At 40.9% G+C, this 26,920-nt stretch overlaps 2 protein-coding genes across 6 annotated transcripts in view; one reads left to right on the top strand and one right to left on the bottom strand.

Moving 5' to 3' along the window:
• LOC111563079 (striatin-like) overlaps positions 1–16,423 on the bottom strand; it is a 47,687-nt gene extending 31,264 nt beyond the window's left edge. Inside the window, exons 1-5 of one of the 3 annotated variants that reach the window (XM_023261975.3) lie at positions 16,135–16,423; positions 13,954–14,357; positions 6,225–6,328; positions 5,061–5,134; positions 3,289–3,373 (exon numbers count right to left, since the gene is read on the bottom strand). In XM_023261975.3, the coding sequence (XP_023117743.1) occupies positions 3,289–3,373; positions 5,061–5,134; positions 6,225–6,328; positions 13,954–14,166 (476 nt within the window). In that variant the 5' untranslated portion in view covers positions 14,167–14,357; positions 16,135–16,423. Of the gene's footprint in view, positions 1–3,106; positions 3,260–3,288; positions 3,374–5,060; positions 5,135–6,224; positions 6,329–13,953; positions 14,358–16,134 lie in introns of those variants that run through there. The other 2 variants (XM_055009566.1, XM_023261976.3) reach the window with 2 other exon arrangements.
• Positions 13,194–20,241, top strand: map1lc3c (microtubule-associated protein 1 light chain 3 gamma). 3 transcript variants are annotated; one of them, XM_023261998.3, is made up of 5 exons: positions 15,026–16,083; positions 16,159–16,214; positions 16,288–16,394; positions 19,761–19,830; positions 19,940–20,241. In XM_023261998.3, the coding sequence occupies exons 1-5, from the start codon at positions 16,023–16,025 to the stop codon at positions 20,213–20,215; spliced, it is 570 nt and encodes a 189-aa protein (XP_023117766.1). In that variant the 5' UTR covers positions 15,026–16,022; the 3' UTR covers positions 20,216–20,241. The 3 variants fall into 3 exon arrangements, with proteins under 3 accessions (XP_035800221.1, XP_023117766.1, XP_023117767.1); XM_023261999.3 differs by lacking the exon at positions 19,761–19,830 and having other exon boundaries at positions 15,808–16,083; XM_035944328.2 differs by lacking the exons at positions 15,026–16,083; positions 16,159–16,214; positions 16,288–16,394 and adding an exon at positions 13,194–13,414.
• Positions 20,242–26,920: the final 6,679 nt, after the last annotated feature.

The following is a 26,920-nucleotide window of genomic DNA, read 5'->3' as shown; positions in this document are numbered from 1 at the left end:
CTTTTCCTGCAAAACATCCTGATAAACTTTTGAATTCATTTTTCCATTAATGATTGCAAGTTGTCCAGGCCCTGAGGCAGTAAAACAGCCAAACCATGATGCTCCCTCCACCATGCTTCACGGTGGGGATGAGGTGTTGATGTTGGTGAGCTGTTCCATTTTTCCTCCATACATGATGTTGTGTGTTCCTCCCAAACAATTCAACTTTCCTTTCATCAGTCCACAAAATATTTTGCTAGAAGTTCTGTGGAGTGTCCTAGTGCCTTTTTGCGAACATTAAACGTGCAGCAATGTTTTTTTTTAGACAGCAGTGGCTTCCTCCGTGGAGTCCTCCCATGAACACCATTCTTGGCCAGTGTTTTACATATTGTCGATGTATGCACAGAGATACTGGACTGTGCCAGTGATTTCTGTGAGTCTTTAGCAGACACTCTAGGGTTCTTTTTTACCTCTCTGAGCATTCTGTGCTGAACTCTTGTTGTCATTTTTGGTGGACGGCCACTCCTTGGGAGAGAAGCAACAGTGCCAAACTCTCTCCATTTGTAGACAGTTTCTCTAACTGGATTGATGAACATCCAGACTTTTAGAGATGGTTTTGTAACCTTTCCCAGCTTTATACAAATCAACAATTCTTGGTCACAGGTCTTCAGAGAGCTCTTTTGAGCGAGCCATGGTGCACATTGACAATGCTTCTCATCAAGACACAATTCTTACCAGGTGTGTGTTTTATCACTATAAAGGGCAGCTTTAAGCCACTCCTCAGTGATTGGACACACCCCTGACTTAAATTATTTGGTAAAAATTGGTATTAATTGCTCTCAAAGTCTCCTTAGGCAGAAGGTTCAGTTACTTATTCCTCCCCCTTCTGTCATTGTTTGCATGTTATCCTCATTAAAATTATGAAAACCTGTAAATGTTTGGGTGGTTTTAGTTAAAGGAGACACTGTTTTTTCATTTGTGTGATTTTAACAAAGATCAGATCACATTTGATGGTGATTTTATGCAGAAATGTGACAAATTCCAAAGGGTTCAGATACTTTTTCATGTCACTGTATGTCCTAAATGACTCAAAAAATTGAATTGAAATATGTCGGAAACAACTTAAAAACTGTCCAAATGACTCAAAAAGACTCCAATATGAATAAAAATACGTCCAAAATTCTTTGAAACTTCTACAAAATTACTCAAAATTATTCCCAAATAAATTAAAACATCTCCTAAATGACTCAAAAACTGCCAAAATTGATTTGAAATATAAAGGACTTAAAAATGATCAAAATGACCAATATAACGAAAAAAAATGTCCAAAATAACTAAAAAGCTGTCCAAAATATCTTGAAACAAGTCCTAAATGACCTAAAGAAGGTAAAAATGGTGCAGAATGTCCAAAATTACTCAGTATTGGTCAAAAATGATTTGAACCTTTTCAACAGTACTTTGAAACATGTTCGAAATGACAAAAAAAAATGATAAAAATGATCTAAATGTCCAAAATAACTTGAAATATGTCCTTAATGACACAATAATTGCCCAAACTGGTGTTAAATATGTTGTAAACGACTTAAAAACTGTCAAAATGACTCAAAAAGAGTCCAGTGACTAAAAATACGTCCAAAATTATTTGAAATTTCGACAAAAAGACTCAAAATTGTTCCCAAATATCTTGAAACATGACTAAAAAACTGTCCGAACACCTTGAATCATGTCCTAAATGACTCAGAAATTTCCCAAATTGATTTGAAATATGTTGTAAACGACGTGAAAGCTGTCAATAGGATCCATATAAAGTCCATTATGACTAAAAATACGTCCAAAATTGAGCCCTGAATATAACACCCACTGATTCTAATGAAATTCTCAAAAATATTCTGACTTTTGGGTCCCAAATAACAATGAAATAAACTCTGATCAGGATCTGAGACGATGGAACGACATCACCGTCTGAAAACGACTCACTTCATAGAACAAACGATGACTTTAAAGAAGTCAGAAGTTAATTCTACAGCAGGTGGAAGTGAAGTTGAAACCTTCGAACTGTACCTTCAGACCGGAGGAACCTGCTGACCTGAGAGCAGCGTTTCATCAGAGGTTTGTCCTGAACGGCGTCCAGACAGAGTTGTTCAGAGCCTCCCTCAGTACCAGCCTCCACCACATCCCCACACAATCCTCCATTCAATGAGGCACAAACACACCCAGAGTACGCAACACAACGTTCTGGGAACGTTAACACAATCCTCCATTCACTGAGGCACAAACACACCCAGAGTACGCAACACAACGTTCTGAGAACGTTAACACAATCCTCCATTCATTGAGGCACAAACACACCCAGAGTATGCAACACAACGCTCTGGGAACGTTAACACAATCCTCCATTCATTGAGGCACAAACACACCCAGAGGACGCAACACAATGTTCTCTGACAACGCTCTGGGAACAATGAAACAACCAACACGTTCTCTAACAACGGTCTAGGAACGTTAACACAACCAACACACTCTCTGACAACGCTCTAGGAACGTTAACACAATACAACGTTCTCTGACAACGCTCTGGGAACGTTAAAACAACCAATATGTTCTCTGACAACGCTCTAGGAACGTTAACATAGCCAACACGTTGTGATATTGAACTCACCACAGAATGTCCTACAGTTATATCAGACAGTGAACTCACCACAGAATGTCCTACAGTTATATCAGACAGTGAACTCACCACAGAATGTCCTACAGTTATTACAGACGGTGAACTCACCACAGAATGTCCTACAGTTATATCAGACAGTGAACTCACCACAGAATGTCCTACAGTTATATCAGACAGTGAACTCACCACAGAATGTCCTACAGTTATATCAGACAGTGAACACACCACAGAATGTCCTACAGTTATATCAGACAGTGAACTCACCAGAGAATGTCCTACAGTTATATCAGACAGTGAACTCACCACAGAATGTCCTACAGTTATATCAGACAGTGAACACACCACAGAATGTCCTACAGTTATATCAGACAGTGAACTCACCACAGAATGTCCTACAGTTATTACAGACTGTGAACTCACCACAGAATGTCCTACAGTTATTGCAGACAGTGAACTCACCGTCTGTTTCTCATGTCTTTCCCACTCTCTGCTCTCCCAGTGCTTCCAGTGATCCCAGTAGATTAGTGTGTGTGGTTTCCATTCAGAGTGTTAACCTCCAGTCTCACTGTCCTTTGTTGTGCGACACACACACACCCTCAGACACACACCTGCCGTCCCATGATGCATTGTGTTTGACTCACTGTCTCAGCAGCTGGCGTCCCTGTTTCCAGCTGAGCTGATGGCTGCTGCTGGGAGGACTGGGCAGCTCTCTGTCGGCGCCGTCATCTGGACACACAGACACACACACACACCTGCACAGTATGTACACAATACGTACACAGTATGTACACAATACGTACATAGTATGTACACAATATTTACACAGTATGTACACAATATGTACACAATGCTGACAGGAAGCAGCAGCGCCTCCTTTCACTGTGATGTCACTGTGATGTCACCTCCCCAGTCTGTCACAGTCCAGTCATTTTTATCTTTTTGCGCATATTTTGTGTCTCTGCAGTTGTTTTGCGTCTTTTTATGGATGTTGTGTGTCTGTAGTCATTTTGTGTCAGTTTTTTTTTTTTTTTGCACTTCTGTCGATTTTATGTGTCTTTGTGGTCGTTTTGTGTCTTTGTGGTCCTTTTGTGTCCATTTCGCTGGTTGTGCATCCTTTGTGGTGGTTTTGTGTAGTTACACGTAACTGTGCATCTATTTCAGGAGTGTTGTATCTTTTTGTTGTGACTTTGCATCTCTTTGTGGGGTTTTTTTGTCTGTTTTAGGTAGTTTAGTGTAAATTTTGCATCTTTCTGTGGTGGTTGTGTGTCTCTTTGTGGTCAATTCATGTCTGCATTCAGTGGTTTTCTATGTCTGAGGTCATTTTGTGTCTCTTTTTGATGGTTTTGTGTATTTCTGTCATGACTTTGCATCTATATCTAGTGGTTGTGTGTCTCTTTGCGGTCATTTTGCATCTCTTTCTTACAGTTTTGCATCTATTTTTGTTGACTTTTTTGTGGTAGTTTTGTGTATTTATACATCTCTTTGCATCTATTTCAGTGGTGTTGTGTCTTTTGTTGTGACTTTGCATCTCTTTGTGGTGTTTCACTGTCCTTTGTTAGGCAGTTTTGTGTCACTTTTGCATCTTTTTGTGGTGGTATTCCTTCTCTTCTTCTCAACCTTTTTGTGCCTCTGTGGTTGTTTTGCATATTTTTGTGGTGGTTTTGTGGATTTATACAGTCACTTTGCATCTATTTCAGTGGTTGTGTGTCTCTTTGTGGTCAATTTGTGTCTGCTTTTGGTGGTTTTGCGTCTCTGAGGTCATTTTGCATCTCTTTTTAATGGTTTTGCCTCTTTTTCTGGTAATTTTTCATCTATTGGGTGGTTTTGTGCATTTATGTGGTCATCTTCCATCTATTTTAGTGCTTTTTTGTTCTGACGTTGTGTCTATATCCGGGGGGTTTGTGTCTTTTTGTGGTAATTTTGCATTTTTTTGGTAGTTTTGCATCTTTGTAGTGGTTTTGTGTCATTTTGTGGTAATTCTGCATCTTTTGTGGTGATTTAGTGTCTGTGGTTTTTTGCTTATTTTATGGTAGTTTTGTGTCTATTTTTCGTGGTTTTGTGTCTTTGTAATGGTTTTGTGTCTTTTTGTGTCTTTTGAGGTAGTTTTGTGTCTTTTTGTGGTCATTTAGTGTCTTTTTGTGATCATTTTGTGGTTGTTTTGTTTCTTTTATGGTAGTTTAGTGTCTTTTTGTAGTAGTTTTGTGTCTTTTGTGGTGGTTTAACGTCTTTATGTGATGTTTTGTGTGTTTTTGTGGTAGTTTTGTGTGTTTTTGTGGTCGTTCAGTGTCTTTTTGTGGTTGTTCAGTGTCTTTTTGTGGTCGTTTAGTGTCTTTTGTGGTCGTTTAGTGTCTTTTTGTGGTCGTTTAGTGTCTTTTGTGGTCGTCCACTGAACAGAGAGAGAAGTCAGTCTTACCTGAATTGTAGCTCGGAGGATTGATGTCTCCCTGATTCAACTCCGTCCCGTATTTCAACTTGTGGTATTTGGCTCTGAGGACAAATACAAACACACAAATCGGTTATCACAAGATCTGAACAGGCAAAGTTGTGTAACTGTGTCTCACATTCGAACCTGAAAGAGCCTTTTGATGCAGCAGGTTTTCAGACGCAGGTTAGTTTGTTTACTGCATTAAAACAGTGAACATGTTGGGCTTCTCCTGCTTTTTAATGACATTATAGTGATTCAAATCAACAAACATCTGATCAGAACGAAGAAGAAACACTTCATTCCAGACTTTACTTGATTAAACTAGAACTATATCACAGGTTTCCTCCAGAGAAAAACTGAAAACTAAACTAAAACTGATCATTATTGTCTTTGCTGATTAATCCATCCATTTCTTTGGTCTCTAAAATGTCAGAAAATGTTAAAAAATGTGGATCAGAGTTTCCTCAAATGTCTTGTTTTTACCAAACATGCTCAGTTTTCTGAAGAAGAAAGAAACCAGAAAATATTCACACTGAAGAAGCTGAAATCACAGAACGGTTTTGTGGTAGTTTTACATCTTTTTGTGGTGGTTTTGCATCTTTTTTGGTTATTGTGTGTCTTTTTTGGTGGCTTTACGTCTTCTTGTGGTGGTTTTACTATTTTTTTGTGGTGGTTTAGTGTTTTTTTTTGTGGTAGTTTTGGGTATTTTTATGGTAGTTTTGCATCTTTTTTTGGTGGTTTTGTGATTTTGGTTTTGTCATGACGTGTCTTTTTGTGGTGGTTTAGTGTCTTTTTGTGGTAGTTTTGCATCTTTTTGTGGTAGTTTTACATCTTTTGTGGTAGTTTTACATCTTTTGTGGTGGTTTTGTGTCTTTTTGTTTGTTTTGTGTCTTTTTGAGGTCGCTTCGTGTCTTTTTTTGGTAGTTTTGTGTCTCTTTGTGGTCCTTCCAAACTCTGGGCTTTAGAGGGTTCATTTGTGACTGAAATATGTGAACAACATCGAATGTTTTGTGTAGGAATCTGAGACGTTGCTGCTCTCCTCAGGTGCAGCTGCAAGCACCACCATCTGGTCAACACGGTAAGCTGTTCAATACATTACTGCTACTACTGAAACAGCTAAGGGCCACAGGACGGTGGAAGGTCTGAGCTCACCTCTCCTGTTTGAGGGCGTACTCCAGCATCTTGATCCGCCTAACCAGGTCCTTCTTCAGGTTCTCCTGGCCTCGTCTCTCGCCCTGTAGGAAGGCAATCTGAGCCTGCAGCAACATAGCAAACACACAGCAGAAAGGACAATTTATTTGTCTTGATCACTGAACAGCTCCACTGGGCACACAGATCCTCACGGGATGTAAAATGACCGTGAAGAGACACAAACACGCCTTAAAGAAACACAAAAACACCTCAAAGAGACCCAAAAACATCTTAAAGAGACACAACAGCTTAGAGAGACTTAAAACACCTCAAACAAACCCAAAAACATCTTAAAGAGACACAAAAACATCTTAAAGAGATGCAAAAACATCTTAGAGACTTAAAACACCTCAAAGAGGCCCAAAAACACCTCAAAGAGACCCAAAAACACCTCAAAGAGATGCAAAAACATCTTAAAAACACTCAAAAACACCTTAACGAGACAGAAGACACCTTAACGAGACTCAAAAATATCTTAAAGACACTCCAAAATGCATTAAAAGACAGAAAACACCTCAAAGAAACCAACAAACATCTCAATTGCACTCAAAAACACCTTAAAGAAACTGAAAACACCTCAAAGAGACCAACAGACGTCTCAACTGCACTCAAAAACACCTTAAAGAAATGAAAAACACCTTAAAGAGACTCAAAACAACTCAAGGACAGCCAAAAATACCTCAAACAGACCCAAAAGCATTTTAAAGACACACAAGAACACCTTAAAGACACCCAGAAACATCTCTAAGACCCTTAAACACACCTTAAAGAAACTCACAAATGTCTCAGCGACACTCAAAAACACCCTAAAGAGAGAGAAAACACCTCAAAGAGACTCAAAAACATCTCAGAGACACTAAAAAACACGTTAAAGAGACAGAAAACACCTTAACGAGACTCAAAAACACCTCAGAGACACTAAAACACACCTTAAAGAGACTCACAAATATCTCAAAGACACTCAGAAACACCTCAAAGAATCAGAAAATCCCTCAGATTCTTGGGGAACAATCTTGAGCCGAGCTGAACTAAGCCCTGAACGCAGCGCTAACCACCACCATTAGCCACATGTTAGCGTCTGCAGCTTTAAATCCGACAGCTGACTGCTGCCGAACGACCGCTCAAGGCCCCAAAGCCTCCTGGGAAATGTGCCGGGTGTCTCCAGGACGGATGGGAACCGTGTGACCGTCTGTCTTTCCGTGGGAACAGATGTCATGACTGAGAAGAAAAGTGACTTGCATGGAGTTTTTAAAAATTCAAACCTAACTGAACCGTCGACGGCTTCCAAAGGCCCATGATCCCCTAAAAAACTACAAATTCATCAGCCAGGAAATAAAAACAGAGAAAATGGATGAACTTCCATCTGTCTATCAGTGACACGTTGCAAAAATAAATGTGACCTTAAACACATCACTTCATTAAAATCACTTCATTTTACCCGATTTACAGGAACACATTCTGTAAAAAACTAAACATTTAGAGCTCTGTGATGCAACCATGATGTCATTAGTGACTCAGCTGCAACAAAGGATCATGGGAGAAAAAATCATGAACTTTTAGAACTTGACTGAACTGAAACGACTGCGAAGAGAAGAAAAACAACCAGAAAGAAACACAAAATAATTATTTATTTATATAGATAAACATTTGACCTGAACTCACCACAGACTGTCCTACAGTTATATCAGTCAGTGAACTCACCACAGACTGTCCTGCAGTTACTACAGACAGTGAACTCACCACAGACTGTCAGTGGGTAGTTCACTGTCTGCATTAGAAAATGTTTCTGTCAGATTTTTCCCTCCAGAACCTGAATGCATCATGCTCGGAGCATCGGCCTCCACATCTCCTCTCTGGAGCACCATGAAGGTTACAGAGGTATTCTGAGATGGGGTTTGAGTGACGGGGAACAGGAGACGAGGACGAAGGACAGAGGACGGGGGTCGGAGGACGGAGGGACAGGGGTCAGTGGACGGAGGGACGGGGGATGGAGGACTGGGGATGGAGAACGAAGGACAGAGGACGTTTCACCTCCTACATCTGGAGCAGTGAGGGGATTATTCCTCCAGGAGACGATAAGCTGCTGGTGGAGACGGGGGATGGTGTGATACGTTTAAACGCTGTCAGGAAAATTCAGTGTCTCAGGGGCCATGAAGCAGGAGGACACCACGTCTTTAAAGTCTCAAATGTTCTGCTTTAGCTCCGTCCAGACTGGAAACAGAAAAACGCATAAATGAGGATGTTGAGGATTTTAATTTTCTCAGATCTGACCACCAGACTAGTCTAAAACCAGGCAAGAACCAGCCTAAGACTAGTCTAAAACCAGTCAAAGACTAGTCTAAAACCAGTCAAGAACCAGTCTAAGACTAGTCTAAAACCATTGAAATGTTGACCAATTCCAAGCCATTCCAAAAACCAGGTTTTGGATTGGTTTATGAACTGGTTTTAGAGTAAGTTTAAAGCTGGTTTTGGACTGGTTTTTGAACTGGTTTTAGACAAAGTTTTAAGTTGGCTTTTGGTTAATAAACAAACTGAGTCATTTTCAACAAATTTAATTTTAAACTAATTGTGAGTTGTTTCCATCTATTGGTCACTTTGGATGGTTTTTTTTGTAATTTTAGGAAAATTTCACATCATTTAAGATTTTTTTGTATTTTTTGACAAACATTTCACATTTTAACAAAATTTTCACCAATTTTGGATTATTATTGAGTCAATTTAGACAAACTTCAAGTCATTTTACATCAGATTTTCTTATTTTAACCTAATTTCCAGTTGGTTTGGCTAAATTCTGAGCTGAGTCCTACAGCCAGAAGACATCTCCATCGTTCTCTCTCCTTCCTCATTATGTTCTGGTTCCACAGAGCTGCAGGACTTTAAAACGAACCACAGTGAGTTCAAATGAACCAGGAGTGAACAACACCCAGAAAGTGCAGCTTGGAGTTGAGAGAGTGAATTTAATCAGTGAATGTGAAACAGTTTGAAGCTCCAGACAGATTTTAAACGGAGGTGAGTCCACCTCACGGAGCGTTTTGTTATTTATAGTTGAGCCGGACAGGAAGGAAGCCAAGCGGCAAACATCCTCCGTGAGCGTGGAACAAACACAAAGCTCACGCATGACTTCTCCTCAGTGTGACATCCCTCCAGGGCAAAAAACACTTTTTAGATTGGCGGTAAATGACCAGAGGTAACGTCCATGAAGCCTGTTAGTGGGAGGTTTATCCAGAGAGGTCATCTGGCCCTGATACACAATTAACTAATCCATCCTTGCACAATGCAGACAGGTTAAACCAGGCTAAACCCAGCCCAAAACCAGTCTAAAACCAGTCTAAACCAACAACAAAACCAGTCTAAAAGCAAGAGCAAAACCAGTCTAAACTTAGTCTCAAACCAGTTCAAAAATTCGTCCAAAACCAATGTAAAACTGATCTAAAACCAGTCTAAAACCACCCCAAAACAAATGTTAACCAAACCCAAGCCATTCCAAAGGTTTTAGACTACTTTTAGACTGGTTTTGGACTGGTCTTAGACAGGTTCTAGACTGGTTTCAGATTAGTTTTTTAGACAAGTTTTGGACTGGTTCTAGACTGGTTTTTCAGCTGGTTTTAGACCTAGTTTTAGACAGGTTCTGGACTAGTTGTAAACTAGTTTTAGACTAAGTTTCGAGCTAAAACCAGCCCAACACGAACATGTGACCTGTAAAACCCAGATCACAGGACAACCTGCAGCCTTCTGCAGGAAAACACGCTTCAGTCTCACTTCTGGAGCAGAGACGTTGTTCAGTCAAAGACACGGATCAGCTGATATGTGGAAACCTCATTCTGATGCTGGTTTGAACTTCAGCAGGTTGTGTCGACCTTGTCTACATGAATAAATTGCTGCCATGTGATTGGCTGATTAGCGGCTTGAGTTAACGAGCAGGTGAACAGGTGTACCTAATAAAATGTAAATAAGGTTCCTGTGAACACCTGAACACACCTGTGGAGGGAAAACCATCGTCCTCAAACAGCCGAGGACGCTGCGCTGTGATTGGCTGGGAGGCTTTAACGGTGCCACATCATTAATTCTTTCTGGTTTATGTAGGACCACAGAGAGCAGCTTGTCAATAACAGCTGATCATGGCTCCTATGCACCGTCTGGTCCAATCAGACCAACGAGCACAAAAACACCTGGGGTCCGTTTCACGAAGCAGGTTCAACAAACTCTGAGTTTAACCCTGAACTCTGAGTTGATCTACTCTGAGATAGAAAACTCTGAGTTTTCGGTTTCACAACGGCTGATTTGAGTTGGTTTAATCAACTCGGAGTAGTTTCACCCGGAGTTAAGCACGTGCACCACAACTCTGAAAAGCCAGTATCAATGGAGTGCCGATTTGACGAGTCACCATGGCAACGGGGAAGCAGAGGACTCCACCGTTTGAACTGAAAATCTTAATGCGCTTATATAGCGAGTGTGAACACGTTTTTAGAAAGAAGTGCAACACCTGCAGCTGCAAAAGAGAGGGAGACGGTGTGGGAGAACATTGCTGCCTGGGTCAATGCGTAAGTTTAAATCACAATAATATTACAGGAAAACTGTTTGAATAGTAGCCTATTAAGTTATTTCATTTAGGTGCAATCCTGCAGGGGAGAAACGCATGTGGCAGCAGCTGAAGATGAAATATAAAAACATTTTTAAAACAGGTAAGAAGTCGGCATAATCTCATGGAGCTACCTCATTTTGATCATGTTTTACATTGTAAAGTAGCCTAAATATTAAGTGGCTGTTTGACTGTGCAGTGGTTTTATCCCACACACAGCCTAAATGTCTGCATCCATATCATGTTCTGTTAAATAATTAAGCCTATTTAAACTAACAGACTTCTACTCTGCCTACTATATATATATATATATATATATATATATATATATATATATATATACACACACACGCACGCACGCACGCACGCACGCACGCACGCACGCACACACACACACACACACACACACACACACAGAGCCTTGATGGCTCTGACAGGTTTATGTCCAGGGAAAACGACAAAGATGGTAAAAGTCGTTTCAGATCCAGACACACATTTCTGACCGTCCTGCATACAGTTGTCTTACTGAAGTGTTCTGCATCTCCTACATTATATAAAAAAAACTTCCATTTGCAAAGAACCGGAGCGCAACACACAATATCTGCTGGGATGTGAGAGCATGACTGCGGTTGGTGATGTTGTAAATGTAAGGACGGATTAGGTTGTATGTAGATTATGGACTGTGACGTGAAACGGTACCTCTCTAAAAGATACTTGTCGAGAAATGCGAGAACATCTATGCGCGGTCTGATAACAATCTCCCGACGAATATTTAATTCTCTGCACAGTAATATTGCTCCTTCATCTACTGGATCGTTAATAAAAGGACGTTATTTTGACACACGGCAGAACTAGACTTCGCAAAAACTCGCCAGCTGACTGAATGAATGAGGAAATGAAATGGCGTATGTGACTGAAAGAGGGCGGAGACTGAGAGAAACTCGAGGTTTACTGAGAAAAACCTGGTCCCGACCAGGTTAGAGTCATAGAGTCTGTTACTATGGTAACTGACCGAGAGTTTAAGTTACCCCTCTTTGTGAAACAGGCTAGTTACCCCTCTGTCTCTGGTTTGAGTTACCTCCCTTTGTGAAACGGAAAACTCTGAGTTTCCCTCATTTCAGGGTTAACAAACTCAGAGTTTTCACTAAACCTGCTTCGTGAAACGGACCCCTGAACAACATCCATGTCACTTCCTCTACCGACAGCCAGCAGCCTGATCAATCAATAACTAGCTGATCGGTAGCATTGGGTGAACCCATTATGTGTCACATGACTTACATCACTCAGGACACGTGTTACACAACACGTGAAGCTCATGAGACACAAGCAGTAATCATTTATTCAAGGCATCATAGAGTCAGTTCGTTTCTGCTGTGTCATCATGAAGCGTCACAGGAGTCTTTCTCATGGTGTCCGATGCTAGCTAAACCCCCACAATGCTCTCTGGTTGTTAACATGAACTGTCCATAGTCCAAAATGACACACAACACAACAAGATAAACAAGGAACAAAATGACAAAAATAAGACAATAAAATCATTAAAACAGGACCCAAAATAACCAAAACAAGACCCAAAATGATCAAAATGAAACCCAAAATGAGACCCAAAATGACCAAAATGAAACCCAAAATGACCTAAACAAGACCCAAAATGACCAAAACAATACCCAAAATGACCAAAATGAAACCTAAAATGACCAAACCAAGACCCAAAATGACCAAAATGAGACCCAAAATGAGACCCAAAGTGACTAAAGTGAAACCCAAAACGACCAAAACAATACCTAAAATGACCAAAACAAGACCCAAAACAACCAAAATGAACAAAACAAGACCCAAAATGACCAAAACAACACCCAAAATGACAAGAACAAAACACGAAAAGACAAAACTTTGACACAAGACACATAATTAGAAAAATTAAATGCATATTTAGAAAAATGAGATGACCAAGAAATAAACTGGCTAAATCAATACACTCATGAACCTTCTCATTAGTCGTTGTCGTGGTGCCCGTTGCTGTTAAACTCCTACAATGCTCTCTGCTTTAACATGAACTGTAGTCTGTAGATCTCACCTGGTCGGTGGATCCACAGACCTCATTTATTCCTACTGGTCTTTGTGACTTTATGATTTATGTAATTGAATCATTTCTTTATTAAAACGATGGTTCAGTTTTTAGTGTTTTATTTCCCAGCTATAGACAGCCTCAGCTGCTCTTTTAATTGGATTTATTTTGAGTGTTTTTCTGCTGACAGAATGAGTTAAACGTGTAAATCATGTTTCATCTGCAGGTTTTCAGCTTCCTACAAGTTTAACTGGTTTGGTTCAATCCATCTCCTGGAAACAGCTACGGAAGCTCTGCGGTCCAAACTGAGGAAAACATCGACACGACAGCGCTCCGTGATTCAAAGACATCACGCACGACGTGGACGTGCACAGTGCGTCCGTTATCGGACAGAGGGCTGAGGTGTGTTTGTGCTGCTGGAGGAGAAAACGCCAAAACACAGCCAGGCGCTAACTGCTTCGCAGTCTGTCCAATAATGGATCCAGAGACGGTGACACGACGCAGGTGAGCTCAGCAACGGCAGCCCGCAGGGACACACCGGTCGCTGCTAACCTGCTTAGATAAGAGCGAAGACAACGTCAGCCGAAACAGCCATTTAAACATGACGCAATTCTACGTCGTCTCGCTTGACATTGGCGCACAAACCTCAGGACCGACGACCGGCACCGTGTCAGAACTTGGGTCCAGTCGGGCTTTAATTCGGCGCTAAAGAGAGGAGCAGAGCGGCAGCACAGCTCCACGCCGCTTAATCAATGTGCGTCATTCCCAGCGCACAGCAACACACCGCTCAAACCGCTGCAAACAGCGTAAAGCACCCAAATAAAGTGCCGCTATGCCAAAACGCGCCTCGCCTGGCGGATTTCACCGAAGCCGAATTAAATATCGGGTCTTCCCGGGTCAGAATCAGTCCAATCTGTTGCCTCGCCGGCTGTAAATATTTACCCAGCAGCGGGGCAACTCTAAATCCCTACATTAGTCAGCGCGATTCGGCACAGCGCAGCCAGCAAAAACAACACAACCTCCGTGACCAGAAGGCGGCTCACCTGCAGCTCGGCCCGCTCCACCTCCCACTGGGCCCGCTCCACCTCGAACCGGGCCCACTCGTGCTGGAGGAAGTGTAAGATCCGCGGTATGCTGTACTGAGCCCGGGCCGCCTCTCCGCCGCCGACGTCGCCAGGTACCGGGGCTTTGATGCTGCCGGCCCCGGATCCCGGGGTGGTGCTGAAGAAGACACCGGGGCCTACCTGCTCGTCCATGGCCGGACCGGACCGGACCTGGGGGGCTCTGGAACGGTCAGTAGGATCCCCTCCGCGGGGAAACGGAGTCCATGCACGGTCCTCTGAGCTCCGGTCCGAAGCGGCTGTCAGATGATGGAGGATCCGTCAAGCTACCCGGAAACACCGCGGAGAGCTTCCGGGTTTTCAAAGTAAAACCACCGCGAGGGACTCTAAGCAACAGCAATAGTGACAGAAATAATAAAAATAATAACAGTAATAATAAAAATACATAATAATATTAATAGCAATAATGATAACAATAATAATGATAGCAATAGTTATAATAACAATAATACCAATAATAATAATAACAATGATAATAATATAATGCTAATAATAATAATAAAAATAGTAGCAAAAAAAAAATGTGTTGTCATCTGTTTCTGAAAAAAAAAACACTTTACAGGAGCTTGATGGTGCACATTTGGCCGCCAAAACACAGTTTTACGGTTGAAAAGCGGCTTGGACAAAGAAACAAAGGATGACTTGTAAAAAGTCTCATGTGGACTCATTCAGGTGTGTTTAGCTTTTAGCAAAATAAAAAAAAATCAAAGATCATTACACAACTACACATTCTCAGCTGGTTGTAAATAAGAGCACAGTTTGTCAGAGGTTCAGACTTTATTCAAGTTTTGAATTATTTTGGAAAACGGAGCCTTTTTCAAATTTATTTTTAATTTTTGAATCACTGTGAAACTTTGAGGTATTTTTTAAAATAAATTCTGAGCACTTTGGGGTCGTTTTGGAAAGATTTTCCAGGCGGTTTTTAACACTTTTTCTGTATTTCAGTTCAATTTAAACTAATTTAGACCAAGGTTTGAGAATTTTTTTTGTTCTTTCAGATTCAGTGTCCAGACTGTGACTCCTAGATGGATTTAAACTGATCTGGTGTCAGTTTTTATCAGAGGCTCAGAAATTATGGAAAAAATGAAAGTGTGAAATTTTGACCCTTCCTGGAGAGATTTTGTATGTTTTTTGTGACCATTTTGTCACATTGTGCTAATTTTGGTGGAAAATTTGAACCTTTAAGGATACTTTTGGGTCCTTTTGTGGTGATTTGGCTGTTTTGGGGTGACTTTGTGTTTTTGTGGTGATTTGGGGTCTTTTTCTGGTGATTTTGTGTCTCTTTGTGGTGATTTTGGCTGTTTTAGTGGTGATTTTGGCTGTTTTTGTGGTGATTTTGCTCATTTTTTTGTGCCGAATTTCAGTCTTTGGGGTAGTTTTGCCATCCATGTATCTGCTGGACTGAAGAAGGTCTGAGGCTCAGAAATGATGGAAAAAGTCCATTAAAAAGTAGTAAATCTGGATGGACTTCAATGACCTGGAATGTTCTAAGTGAGACTAAACTTAAAGACTGGAAGCAGAAAAGGAGAACGTCTCCTGGAGAAAGTTCTACAGTAGGTTTACTCTAGAACATTCTCCAGGAGATGTCTATGGACCCCAAGGACCTGGAACTCTGGAAATATTCCCAGTATGAAGGTAGAACTCTGACCATGAATAAAGTTAGCGGAGATAAAGGTTCTGGGAGGTTCTGAGGACTGACAGACATCAGAATCTTTCAGGATCCGGCTGAATAAAGCCTGAGGACAGATTTTATTTTATTCTATTTTATTTATTTTATGCTTCCTGTTTAACTAACTTCGTCTCCAACTCCTGTGGAGGAAACTTGGATCTATCTGGGAATCAGAATAATCGGAGCTCCCTGATTAAATCCGCGGATGATCCACGCCGTGACCGTGGACATGTGCTAATCAGCTGATGCGCCACAGCCGCTATTTAACCTCCGCACGGCGCAAAGATCTGAGGACGGATCGACAGACGGACACACCGACAGGATGCCTCCATTCGACAGAAGCCAGCTGAACAACAAACGCTTCAAGCAGCGCAAGACTTTCGGTAAATGTCGCAAAAACGCAGGAAAAGTGGCGCAGAGCCGCAGAAACTCACCGCTCTTCTGTCGTTTGTGCGCAGCTACACGCAGGCAGGAGGTGGCGGGGATCCGGTCTAAGTTCCCCAACAAGGTGCCGGTAAGTGTGGGGGTCGGTGCCCGGGGCCGCGGGCCGCTGTGTGCCCCCCTCTGAGCTCCTGTCCGCCCCGCAGGTCATCATCGAGCGCTACGAGCGGGAGAAGTTCCTGCCTCCGCTGGACAAGACCAAGTTCCTGGTTCCCCACGAGCTCACCATGACGCAGTTCGTCACCGTCATCAGGTGAGACGGACAGCTGCCGGTACCGGGCCGTGGCTCGTTTGGAATGAATGAAAGCGTCTTATTTTTTTTTTTTATTTCCGGCAGAGTGTGAAGCATGTTTTATTTTGAAAAATGACTCGCGCGTCCTATCGTCACTTCTTCCGTCTCCGTTCGTTTTCTTGCACTTGACTCGTCCGTTCATCTGACAAAATTAGTAAAAAAATTAATAAGAAATTAATTCTAAAAACACTAAGATACAAACGTCTCTGGAGAGCTTCTTTAGAAGTAGGGAGAAGCTGAGACAGACTGGAGGGGGAGGGAGAAGATACATATTTAGTAATTTAAAAAGTTAATTTTATTCCTTTAGGACACGTTTCATTTTTTTAAAAGATGTTTGTTATGTGCTGGATGACTGGTCAGTAGAAAAATTATCTGGCTTGAAACCTAGCCGTGAATCGTTTGGTACCGGTCCGCGCAGAAACAATCAAAACGTTTTATTTATTTTATTTCCAGGGAAGTCTGCAGCATGTTTTATTTTGAGAAATGACTCGATCGTCTTCCCCTCACTTCCGTCTGTGCTCGTTTTCTTGCATTTGCGTCGTCCGTTAAATGAAGCCTTTCATCTGCCAAACTTAATACCAAATTATTAATAAATTAATTTTAAAAATGAAAATTAGCAAGACGTTTATTTTAAAAAAATACAAATATATATATATATATATATATATATATATATATATATATATATATATATATATATATATATATATATATATATATATATATGCTTGAAGTAAGGAGAAGCTGAGACGAAAGGAAAAAATACATATTTAGCAATGAATAAGTAATTTTATTCGTTTAGGACACATTTTAAAATAATTAAAAAAAACACCTATTATGTGCTCAGTGATCGTTCCGTAGAAAAACGATCCGACTTGAAACCGGTCCGTGACTCGTTTGGTACCGGACTATTTAGAAAGGATTAAAACTTTTTTAAAAATGCATTATTTATTTTCGGCGGAGTCTGCAGCGTGTTTTATTTTGAAAAAACGACTCGGTCGTCCTCCCCTCACTTCCGTCTGTGCCCGTTTTCTTACACTTGAATCGTTAAATGAAGCCGTTTATCTGACAAAATGAATTAAAGAAATTATATTAAAAAACACAAACGTCTTCTTGGAAAAAGAGGGAGAATCTGAGACAGAACAAAAATTAAATACATATTTAGTAATAAAGTAATTTCATTCATTTAGGACAGTTTTAAAATATTATTTTTTATCAAACAACAATAGGATTAATTGTTCTGTGATGATGATCGGTCCGTAGAAAAACTGTCTGACTGAAACTGGTCCGGTAAAAGGCGGAGGCCGCCAACATCAGGTCCGGGGACTTCTGGTACCGGTGTCGACCCAAACACTGGTCACTTCCAGCAAACGTCACACTTTTAAAGTTCTACCATTTCCTGTTTTCACCGGAAACGGAACGTGAAGTTGTTCTGACAGGTTTGGACTTTGGGGAATCCTGAATTTGCATCATTTCTGGGTTCCTTCCATTAGAACGTATCTAATCTTTTGGGTTCTGGTTCGGGCAGAACGACGCGTCACAAGATGGTGGTTGAGGATTTGGGAGAACCGGTGGATGGTTCTTGCTGTGTTCTGATGAATCCGTCATGAAAATGATAATTTCCTGTCAGAGAACCATTTTATGACTTGAAGAACCCCAGAACTACTCCCAGAACCATCTTCCTGATGAGGAGGTCCTTCAGCCGGTGAAGGTTCTCTGTAGAACCATTTCAGAACCATCTGCCAACTGTTGACGTTCAGCAGCAACATCTTGAAACCATCAACATCCAGCGATAAGAAATCAAATGTTTTAGAGCAGCAACAGAAACACCAGAAACCTGTAAAATCAGCAGATCTAAAAGTTGTAGGAGGAATTTAAAAATGAAATCTTTAGAACGTCTAGTTTCTAAAGAAATGTTGGAGGGAAACAGGAAGCTGCTCCAAAGACTCCCCTCTCCCAGCAGCCTCGGCGGTGGAACAAGATTTAGTTATTTTAACCTCATTTGGAGTTCATTTTTTGTCTTTTTTGTCCTTTTAAGTCTTCTATCCATCTTTGGAACCATTTTGTGGGGGTTTTTTGTCTTTTTTTTTTCTCTACATTTAAACTAAACTTTTAAACAAATAAAGAACCAAAATAAGACTAATTTCAGTTTAAACTAATTTTGAGTTGTTTCAGAGAATCTTAGTCATTTTTGGATGATTTTCTTTTGTCATTTTTGACAGGTTTAATATTATAATTTCCCCTGACTTGGGGAGTAATAAAGGACTATCTTATCTTATAAGACATTTTATCGCATTTTTTGACCAAATTTATGTTTTAAGTAAAGGTTTGAGTAACTTCAGACATTTTTAAGTCACTTTAGACAAATTTTCAGTCAGTTTGGACACATTTGTCATTTTAGACAAGATTTGGTTGTCTTAATGTGATTTGGAGTTGATTTATTTATTTTTTTTTGTCTTGTTTTGTGTCTTTTTTTGTCATTTTAGTGCTTTCATTTATCTTTGGAACCATTTTGTGGTGTTTTTGTGTTTTGTGTCTGTTTTTTACATTTAAACACAATTTTTAAACAAATAAGGAACCAAAACAAGACAAATTTCATTTTAAACTCATTTTGAGTTGTTTCAGAGAATCTAATAGTCGTTTTGGATGATATTTTTTTTTGTCATTTTATACTTTTTTTTTGAGTAAACTAAGTTTTAACTCGCTTCAGACATTTGAGCCACTTTAGATGGTTTTCAGTCAGTTTGGTCAATTTTTTGTCATTTTGGAAGAGAGTTATTTTAACCTCATTTGGAGTTAAGTGTTTCTTGTTTTGTGTCTTTTTTTTTTCATCATTTTAGTTCTTCCATCCATCATTGGAACCATTTTGTCTTTGTGTGTTTTTTTTTTTTTTTTCCATCATTTTAAACTAATTTTGAGTTGTTTCAGAGAATCTATTAGTCATTTTGGATGATTTTCTTTTATCATTGAAGACATTTTTAAAATGTTTTGACAAAATCTTGACATTAAGTACGTTTTGAGTAATTCTGGATGACTTTTGAATCTGTTTGGACACATTATTTTGTAATTTTAGACAAGATTTAGTCATTTTAACCTAATTTTCAGTTGCTTTCTGTAAATTCTGAGCCTCGTCTAGTCCTGCTGCCAGAAGACATCTTTGAGTTCTCTCTCCTCCTTCATGATGTTCTGATTCCACAGAGCTGCAGGACTTTAGATTAAAATGAGACACCAGAAGCTGTTTTGGGCTTTCAGGGTTAAAGGTTGTTTAAATGTGATCTGGGTTCATCTTTTGACTCTGAACAGAACAGTTTTTCTCCTCGTATTTAGCTGTGGAGCCGAGCGATGCATTGTGGGACGTTGCTACGATGAAGACAACTCCTTGGCCACTTCCATGAAGGTTTCTGTCTCCATCCAGCAGTAAATGTGTGAAATGCTTGGAGCTGTAGATGGAAAGTGTTGTGCAGGATGCCTCCCGCTAACAGCAGCTCCTTGTCTTTGTGTCTCAGGAAACGCATGGCGCTGCTGCCCAGTCAGGCCTTCTACCTGCTCATCAACAACAGCGGGCTGCCCAGCATGTCGCTCACCATGGCTCAGGTGTACAAGGACCACCAGGACGAGGACGGCTTCCTCTACATGACCTACGCCTCGCAGGAGATGTTCGGACAGCGAGCAGCAGCTGCTCCACGTTCGGTCACCGTCTGCTAGAAAGACTAAATGCTGTGTGGAAAGATTCCCGCCTCTGTTGCTCGTGTTGCTGTGGAAGGATGGATTTTAATGATTGATCCAATAAATGTTCTGTCCAAACTTAGTGACGAGGTGCAGTCAGATGCTTCAGGACTTTGTCTTCTTACACTCACTACATTCTGCAGTGGTTCTCACAAACAATGTTCTGTTTCCACAGCTGGAACGTTCTGCATACTTCTGTTTTCAGCAGGAAAGTTTCTGTTGGTTCCCAGAACATTCTTCTTAAAGGTAGGATGACTACATGCCTTCTAAGAAGGTTTTCTGATAACATTGTCAGAATGTTATGCTCCAACGTTCTCATAACTGAATATTGCACCGAGAACGTTCTTCCTCTGTTTTCATGGAATGTTGTGGGAACGTTTTATAGGTTCTCTAATGCGTTTCCTTGACAACATCCTTAAAACATTGCAGGCAGAAGGTTCCACCTCTGTTAATATGTAATGTTACAGGAACGTTTTATGAAGAACATTCTGTCATCCGAGGTTCCTTTAACGTTTCATAGAACGTTCTATATTGTGTTTAATCAACAAAAAGGCAGAATATTCCACTTTCACTAAATCAGATCCTAGGAATATTCTAAAAATGTTGTCATCTGATGCCTCCATAACATCTGGAAGTCATCTGTAAGTCTGAGAACGTTCCTCTTTTATCATGGAACATAAAGTGTTCCAGATGTTCTCTGAACATGAAAACACATGAACAGCTGTTTCCAAGGAGTGTAAACGAAGGAGTGGATAAAAACAGGGAGTGAAGGAACGCTGTCAGAAATAAATGCAATGAGGAGACATCAGTGGTAGCAGAGAAATAAAGAGACAAATTAGTGAAACATCTGAAAGAATAAACAGAATAAAATACAACTAATATCACTTAAAGCCAGACTAAAAGGCAGTTTGGACTTTTCAAATATCCACGTTCTCTGCTGCCCTCAGGTGATCAGGAAGAACGTTCCAGAGACGTGGAACACAACTAAAGGCTGCCTCACCGTGGGCTTTTCTTCTGACTTTAGTTTTCATGTAAAGATTCGTAGTGGAAGAAGAACCTCCAGGAACCTTCTGGGGTTCCTCACTATCACCACTGAGGAGGAACCTCACTTTGAAACACTTCCTGAAGGAACCTCTGAAAAAGTTCTTCAAAGAACCGTTTTGTGGACTTTCTGCTTCCATTTTAAACTGATAATTATTATTGCTTTATTGACTGCCAAACAAAAACAATTTTAGACAATACTGTCCAATATATTTTCTTGGTTTGGGAACAGAATAACTAATAACAATAACGAGTAGAACTGGAACCAAAACACCTTAAAACGATTCTTTGAAGAACCTTTCTGAGGGTTCATCAAAGAAGTGTTTAGAACTCAAAGGATTCCTCCACAGCAGCTAAAAGTGATTCTTCTTAGAGAGACCAGAGCAGAGCAATACAAGCATTCACTCTGGGGAAAAAACTATCTGGACTTTTACACATTTTACTGTTTATTTTTCACGTGCTTGAAATACATGAAAATATGAATAAAATGATAAAAACAGACTGAAATTAAACATCTCATGTAAAAGAACATTACAAAGCTAGAACTTTAAATGATTTGAGAGTTTCCATCTCTGAAGAATATTGAACTGTTAAAACATATTTAACACCAATTTTATCAACATTTCACAAACATCTCCTTTTATTTAATAGAAACGGTAAAATTTACCTTCGATATATTTCTAAAACATAGAATTACATACAATTCATTACATACAGTTCTGAGGTTTGAAGGATTTTTCATGAAATGACAGATTCTCATCTCATTCCAGACGTTACATTAGAAAAATAAACATGATCTGATGTCAAATTAATGATAGAAAATGAAGCGAGGAGCCCAGAAAGGTCAAAGGATGTTCAGATTAAATATGAACTCTGAGCTCAACATGCTGCTTCTGGACCTTTGACGACTACACTGGATTTATCTTCAGTTTGTGGCCTCAACATGATGTGATCAAAATGACTCCAATGTGCTTCATTAAACTCTGGGCTCCAAGTCTTCAGCTGACATGTTTCCAGGACACGTTGTTCTCATCAGCTCAATGTGTTGCAGGTAGAGAAGCTCAACAACTTTGACTGCAGCTGGAAATACAAAGTCAACTGGAATATAATCCTGCACTGACACAAACATCCTGAAACTTACTGCACACTCTGCAACTTGACATCGACCTGCAACGGATCATGTCAACATTAACTGTACTTCTCCATCATTCACAGTGTGGAGCTGCAACACTAAACTATACAGTGATAACAACACACTTTACACTGGTTCCCAGTCCACCTCCCAGTAACATGGTCCAGTCAGTCTCTACACACCAGCTGCTGCTGCTGCTTTAACCGCTGGATCATCAGGACACACTTCATCCTCTCAGCCATCTGCAGAGAGAAGAATAAAGAGCAGAGGAGATCAATTAGTTTGATCAGCAGCTCATCAGGACTTCAGTCGTGTTCAGAGCAGCAGCTTCATGTTAACGTGTTGGAGTGAACACACTGAGCTCCAAGCTCACACACCTGCACACACTGTTAGTATCAGGTGTGTTTCTCTGCACATTTCACTGCAGTCCACAGTGGAAACATACTGCTGATAGTCATCAAGCTTCATTACTGCACAAACTCTTCACTCATGGATTTTGCTTGGGTTTGCATTAAACTTTGAAACAACACTCACTGCTTGTGCTATGTCTGGTCTTGTCGCCATGGCAGCAACAGTAAACTTCCAACCATTGACTGATAGGTACTTGGATTTACAGACTTACTGACATCATCATTCTTGTTCAACTTCACGTTTGTGTCAGCTGGGGTTGAAACAGGATTGGCACTGTCCATCCCGTACTTTTGCAAGATCTTCTCAATGTACTGTCTCTGATGAAGTATAACATGGTTTCTTGCCTTGTCTTGAATCACTGAGATGCCCAGAATGTAGGACAGCTCACCCATGTCCTTCATCTTGTAGTGCTTCTTCAGAGTGTTTTTCAGCTTGTTCATGCTTTCTGTTGACTCTGTAATCAAAATCAAATCATCAACATACACAGCCAATATTTCCAACTCCTGACCTGATCTGACAAATACACACTGGTCTGAAGTACTCTGTGTAAAACCAATACTGTAAAGGCTTTGCTCCAGCAGCATGGAGACTGCTTCAGTCCATATATCGATTTGTTCAGTTTGCACACCAGATGTTCTTGTCCTGGCTGAATGTAGCCCTCTGGTTGCTCCATGTAGATTTCCTCTTCCAAGTGCCCATTTAGGAAAGCAGTCACAACATCTATTTGATGTACTTTTAGGTTGTTCTGCACAGTGAAGGATAACACTGTACGAATTGAGCTGAACCGTACTACTGGTGAAAATGTTTCATCATAGTCAGCACCGTAAACCTGTGAGTAGCCTTTGGCAACAAGTCTGCACTTGTATCTTTCTACTCGTCCATCACTATGATGCTTGACTTTGAACACCCATTTTGATCCAATTGCTTTCCAATCCTTTGGTAAATCCACTAAGTCTCATGTGTCATTTTCCAGCAGTGATTCATATTCCAGATCAGCTGCTTCCTGCCATTCCTTTGCATTTGGACTCGACATTGCCTCGTTTAGTGTGCTTGGCTCAGTAACACAACACATGTTAGCATAATGTTCAACTGTTGCTACATCAGCAAACTCATCATATCCGTATCTTTTTGGAGGTTTTCTGATCCTGTGACTTTCTCTCACAGCCTCACTGACAGTAGTGTTCTCAGTAGTTGTTTGTCTTCCATCCGTGTTTAGTGTTACCTCATTCTCTGAACAGGAGTTTTTCTCACCCTGTTTGCATCCAAGGTCTGTTTCATTGAATACAACATCTCTACGAATGAGTACTCTTCTCTTTTCTTCGTCCTACAAATGATAACCTTTGGCGTTAGTTGCATATTCAATGAAGCGAAGCTTTACAGCCTTTTTATCCAGCTTCTTTCTCTCTGTGTCTGGGAAATGTGCATAAGCAGCACAGCCAAATACTCTCATGAGACTTATGTCCGGTCATTTTCCATACCACCTTTGATAGGACGTCTCTTTCTTTAGAGCAGACGTGGGTAATCTGTTCTGTATGTAAGCTGCAGTTGCGACAGCTTCGGCCCAATACGTGTTTGGTAGTCTTGCATGAAACAGCATACTTCTAGCAGCTTCCACGAGAGTCCTGTTTTTTCTTTCTGAAACACCATTTTGCTGAGGTGTATGTGGTACTGTCATTTCATGATGGATGCCCTGAGCTTTCAGATATTCTTGAAACTCTCTTGATGTGTATTCTCCACCATTATCTGTTCTGAGTCTTGCTACTTTCTGTCCACACTCGTTTGAGAAAGTTTTTTCAAATTCCTTGAACTTGCTCAGAACCTCGCTTTTCTCTTTCATAAAATACACTTTGCAGCATCTGGAGTAGTCATCAATGAAAGTTACAAAGTAATTTTTCCCACCAAGTGATTCAGTCTGCATAGGACCACAGACATCACTATGTACTAGTTGCAACTTGCGTTTTGATCTGACTTCTCCCACTGGCTTGCAAGGCTTTCTTGACATTTTGCCCTCAACACAAGCTTCAGAGAAGGTTTCCCCATCTTCAGCAGCAAAGTTCACTCCTTTTGTCAGGTTTTTGAGTTCTTTCAGCTTTGTTGTATGGCCCAAGCGCTGATGCCACAGAATCGCTGATGCAACCGATGCACTTGACGCTTCATGACAACTTGTGTCGCTTTCTTCGATGTCCAGCTGATACAGACCGTCAGCTCTCTGTGTTCCCTTTCCATGAAGAGTTCCATCTTTTCCTCGTATGTAACAGCGAGATTTTTTAAACTTCACTGTATTGCCTTTCTTGGCAGCAGCTCCCACTGAGAAAAGATTCATATACAGTTTGGGAACATACAACACATCATACATAGTGACATTTTCTGCATCACTAACTCTGAATGACATTTTCAGTTTTATGTTTCCCAGTCCAAGAGCCTCAACCACTCTGCCGTCACCAAGTTTTACAGATTGTGGCTCTGAAAAATGCTGGTAGTGTTGAAGTCCATCTTTGTTCCATATCATGTGTTTTGATGCTCCAAAGTCAATCAACCAGTCTCCTTGTTGTAGCTCAATTTTACTTGACTCACTTACAAGAAAGGCACCCTCATATGAGTCCTCTGCATCCTCACACATCAACGTTTTGTACTTTCTTTTTGTGCTTGGACAGTCACGCTTGATATGTCCCTCCTTCCCACATCTGTAACATCTCCATGAGCTGGGGCTATCTACTCCCACTGCTTTTGACTTATCCTGAACATTTCCACACACCGGAGATGACATGGCTGATGCACCACTGGTTACTGTGCTTTTGTCAGCATGCTCTTGCTTTTGTTCTTTGTTTATCAGTGCCTGTTGGACAAACTTTAGTGTTAAATTGTCCCTTTTTGTCTCCACAGCTGTAACAACTGTTGCATAGCTGGGTGGTAGGCCCCTACGAGAGTGACAATCTGGTCCTCTTCCTTAATCACAGAACCTATTGCACTTAGCTGGTCGGTAAGCTCTTTCATTCTTTTCAAATGATCACTAAGATTTTCTCCTTCTTTCATTTCACATCGGAAGTACTTTTTTTTCAGAAACAGCTTGTTAGCAACAGTGTCTTTTTCAAATTGTGCTTTTAATGTCTCCCATGCTTCCTTGGGGGTCTGACAGCTTGTAATCAAGTATAACTGGGGTGTACTCACATTTAGCACCAACACTGAAAATGCTTTTTCCTTCTTTCTTTCAAACTCTGCTCGAGTGTTAGCATTAGCATCTGCAGCTAGCTGTTCTGTCTCTTGTACCATACCCCACAGTCCTTTTGCTTTCAGTAGATGTTCCAACTGAAATTTCCAAGTTGCCCAGTTCTCAGGTCCGCTCAGCTTGTCAATAAACAGTTTATCTTCCATTGTGAATCCCACAACACTGTTTTTGATGCACAAAATCCGTGTTTAGCAGCCTTTTTCCAGCGACCTCTGGGCCCATAACCTGTCGTTTCACATCGTTTTTTATTATATTTCACAATTGCGCCACCAGAGGGCAGCAACATACATACAATTCACATTGTTAAATTACTTTTACAACAGATTCCCCTCCATGAGGTTCACCAGCAGAACGTCCAGCGATGACTTCTGGCTGACGTCAGACACAACCTTCCTGTTGGTGAAATCCAGTGAAAGTCTGCTTTCATCCAGACCATCAAAGATGAACAAAAGTTTACAGACAGCCAGCTGCTCTGCCATCACCTTCTGTAATGTTGGATGGAAAACATGGAGCAGCGTGAGAAGACTGTGCTACTCATCTCTGATCAAGTTCAGCTCCCTGAACGGAAGCACCACCACCACACTGACATCTTGGTTTTCTCCGCCCTCTGCCCAGTCCAGAGTGAACTTCAGCACTGAGATTTTTTTTCCCACGCCAGCCACGCCGTTGGTCAGGACCACTCTGATGGCTCTCTGCTGCTCAGGTAAGGCTTTAAAGATGTCCTGGCACCTGATGGGAGTGTCATGGAGGCTCTTCTTGGAAGCTGTCTCCAGCTGCCTCACCTCGTGGTAGGTATCAGCCTCTCCACTGTGTCCCTCTATGATGTAGAGCTCAGAGTGTAGATCCTGTTGAGGAGGGTTCCACCTTCTGCTTCATCACTTCCTTCAGTCACATGTTCACATCTCCTCCTCAGACTCATCTTATGTTCCTGCAGAACCTCCTGCAGACCAA

This window comes from Amphiprion ocellaris, chromosome 4 (genome assembly GCF_022539595.1).
Source record: "Amphiprion ocellaris isolate individual 3 ecotype Okinawa chromosome 4, ASM2253959v1, whole genome shotgun sequence".
NCBI lineage: Eukaryota > Metazoa > Chordata > Actinopteri > Pomacentridae > Amphiprion > Amphiprion ocellaris.
Note: the sequence above shows the minus strand (reverse complement) of the source record. Positions and strands in the feature narration are given on the sequence as shown.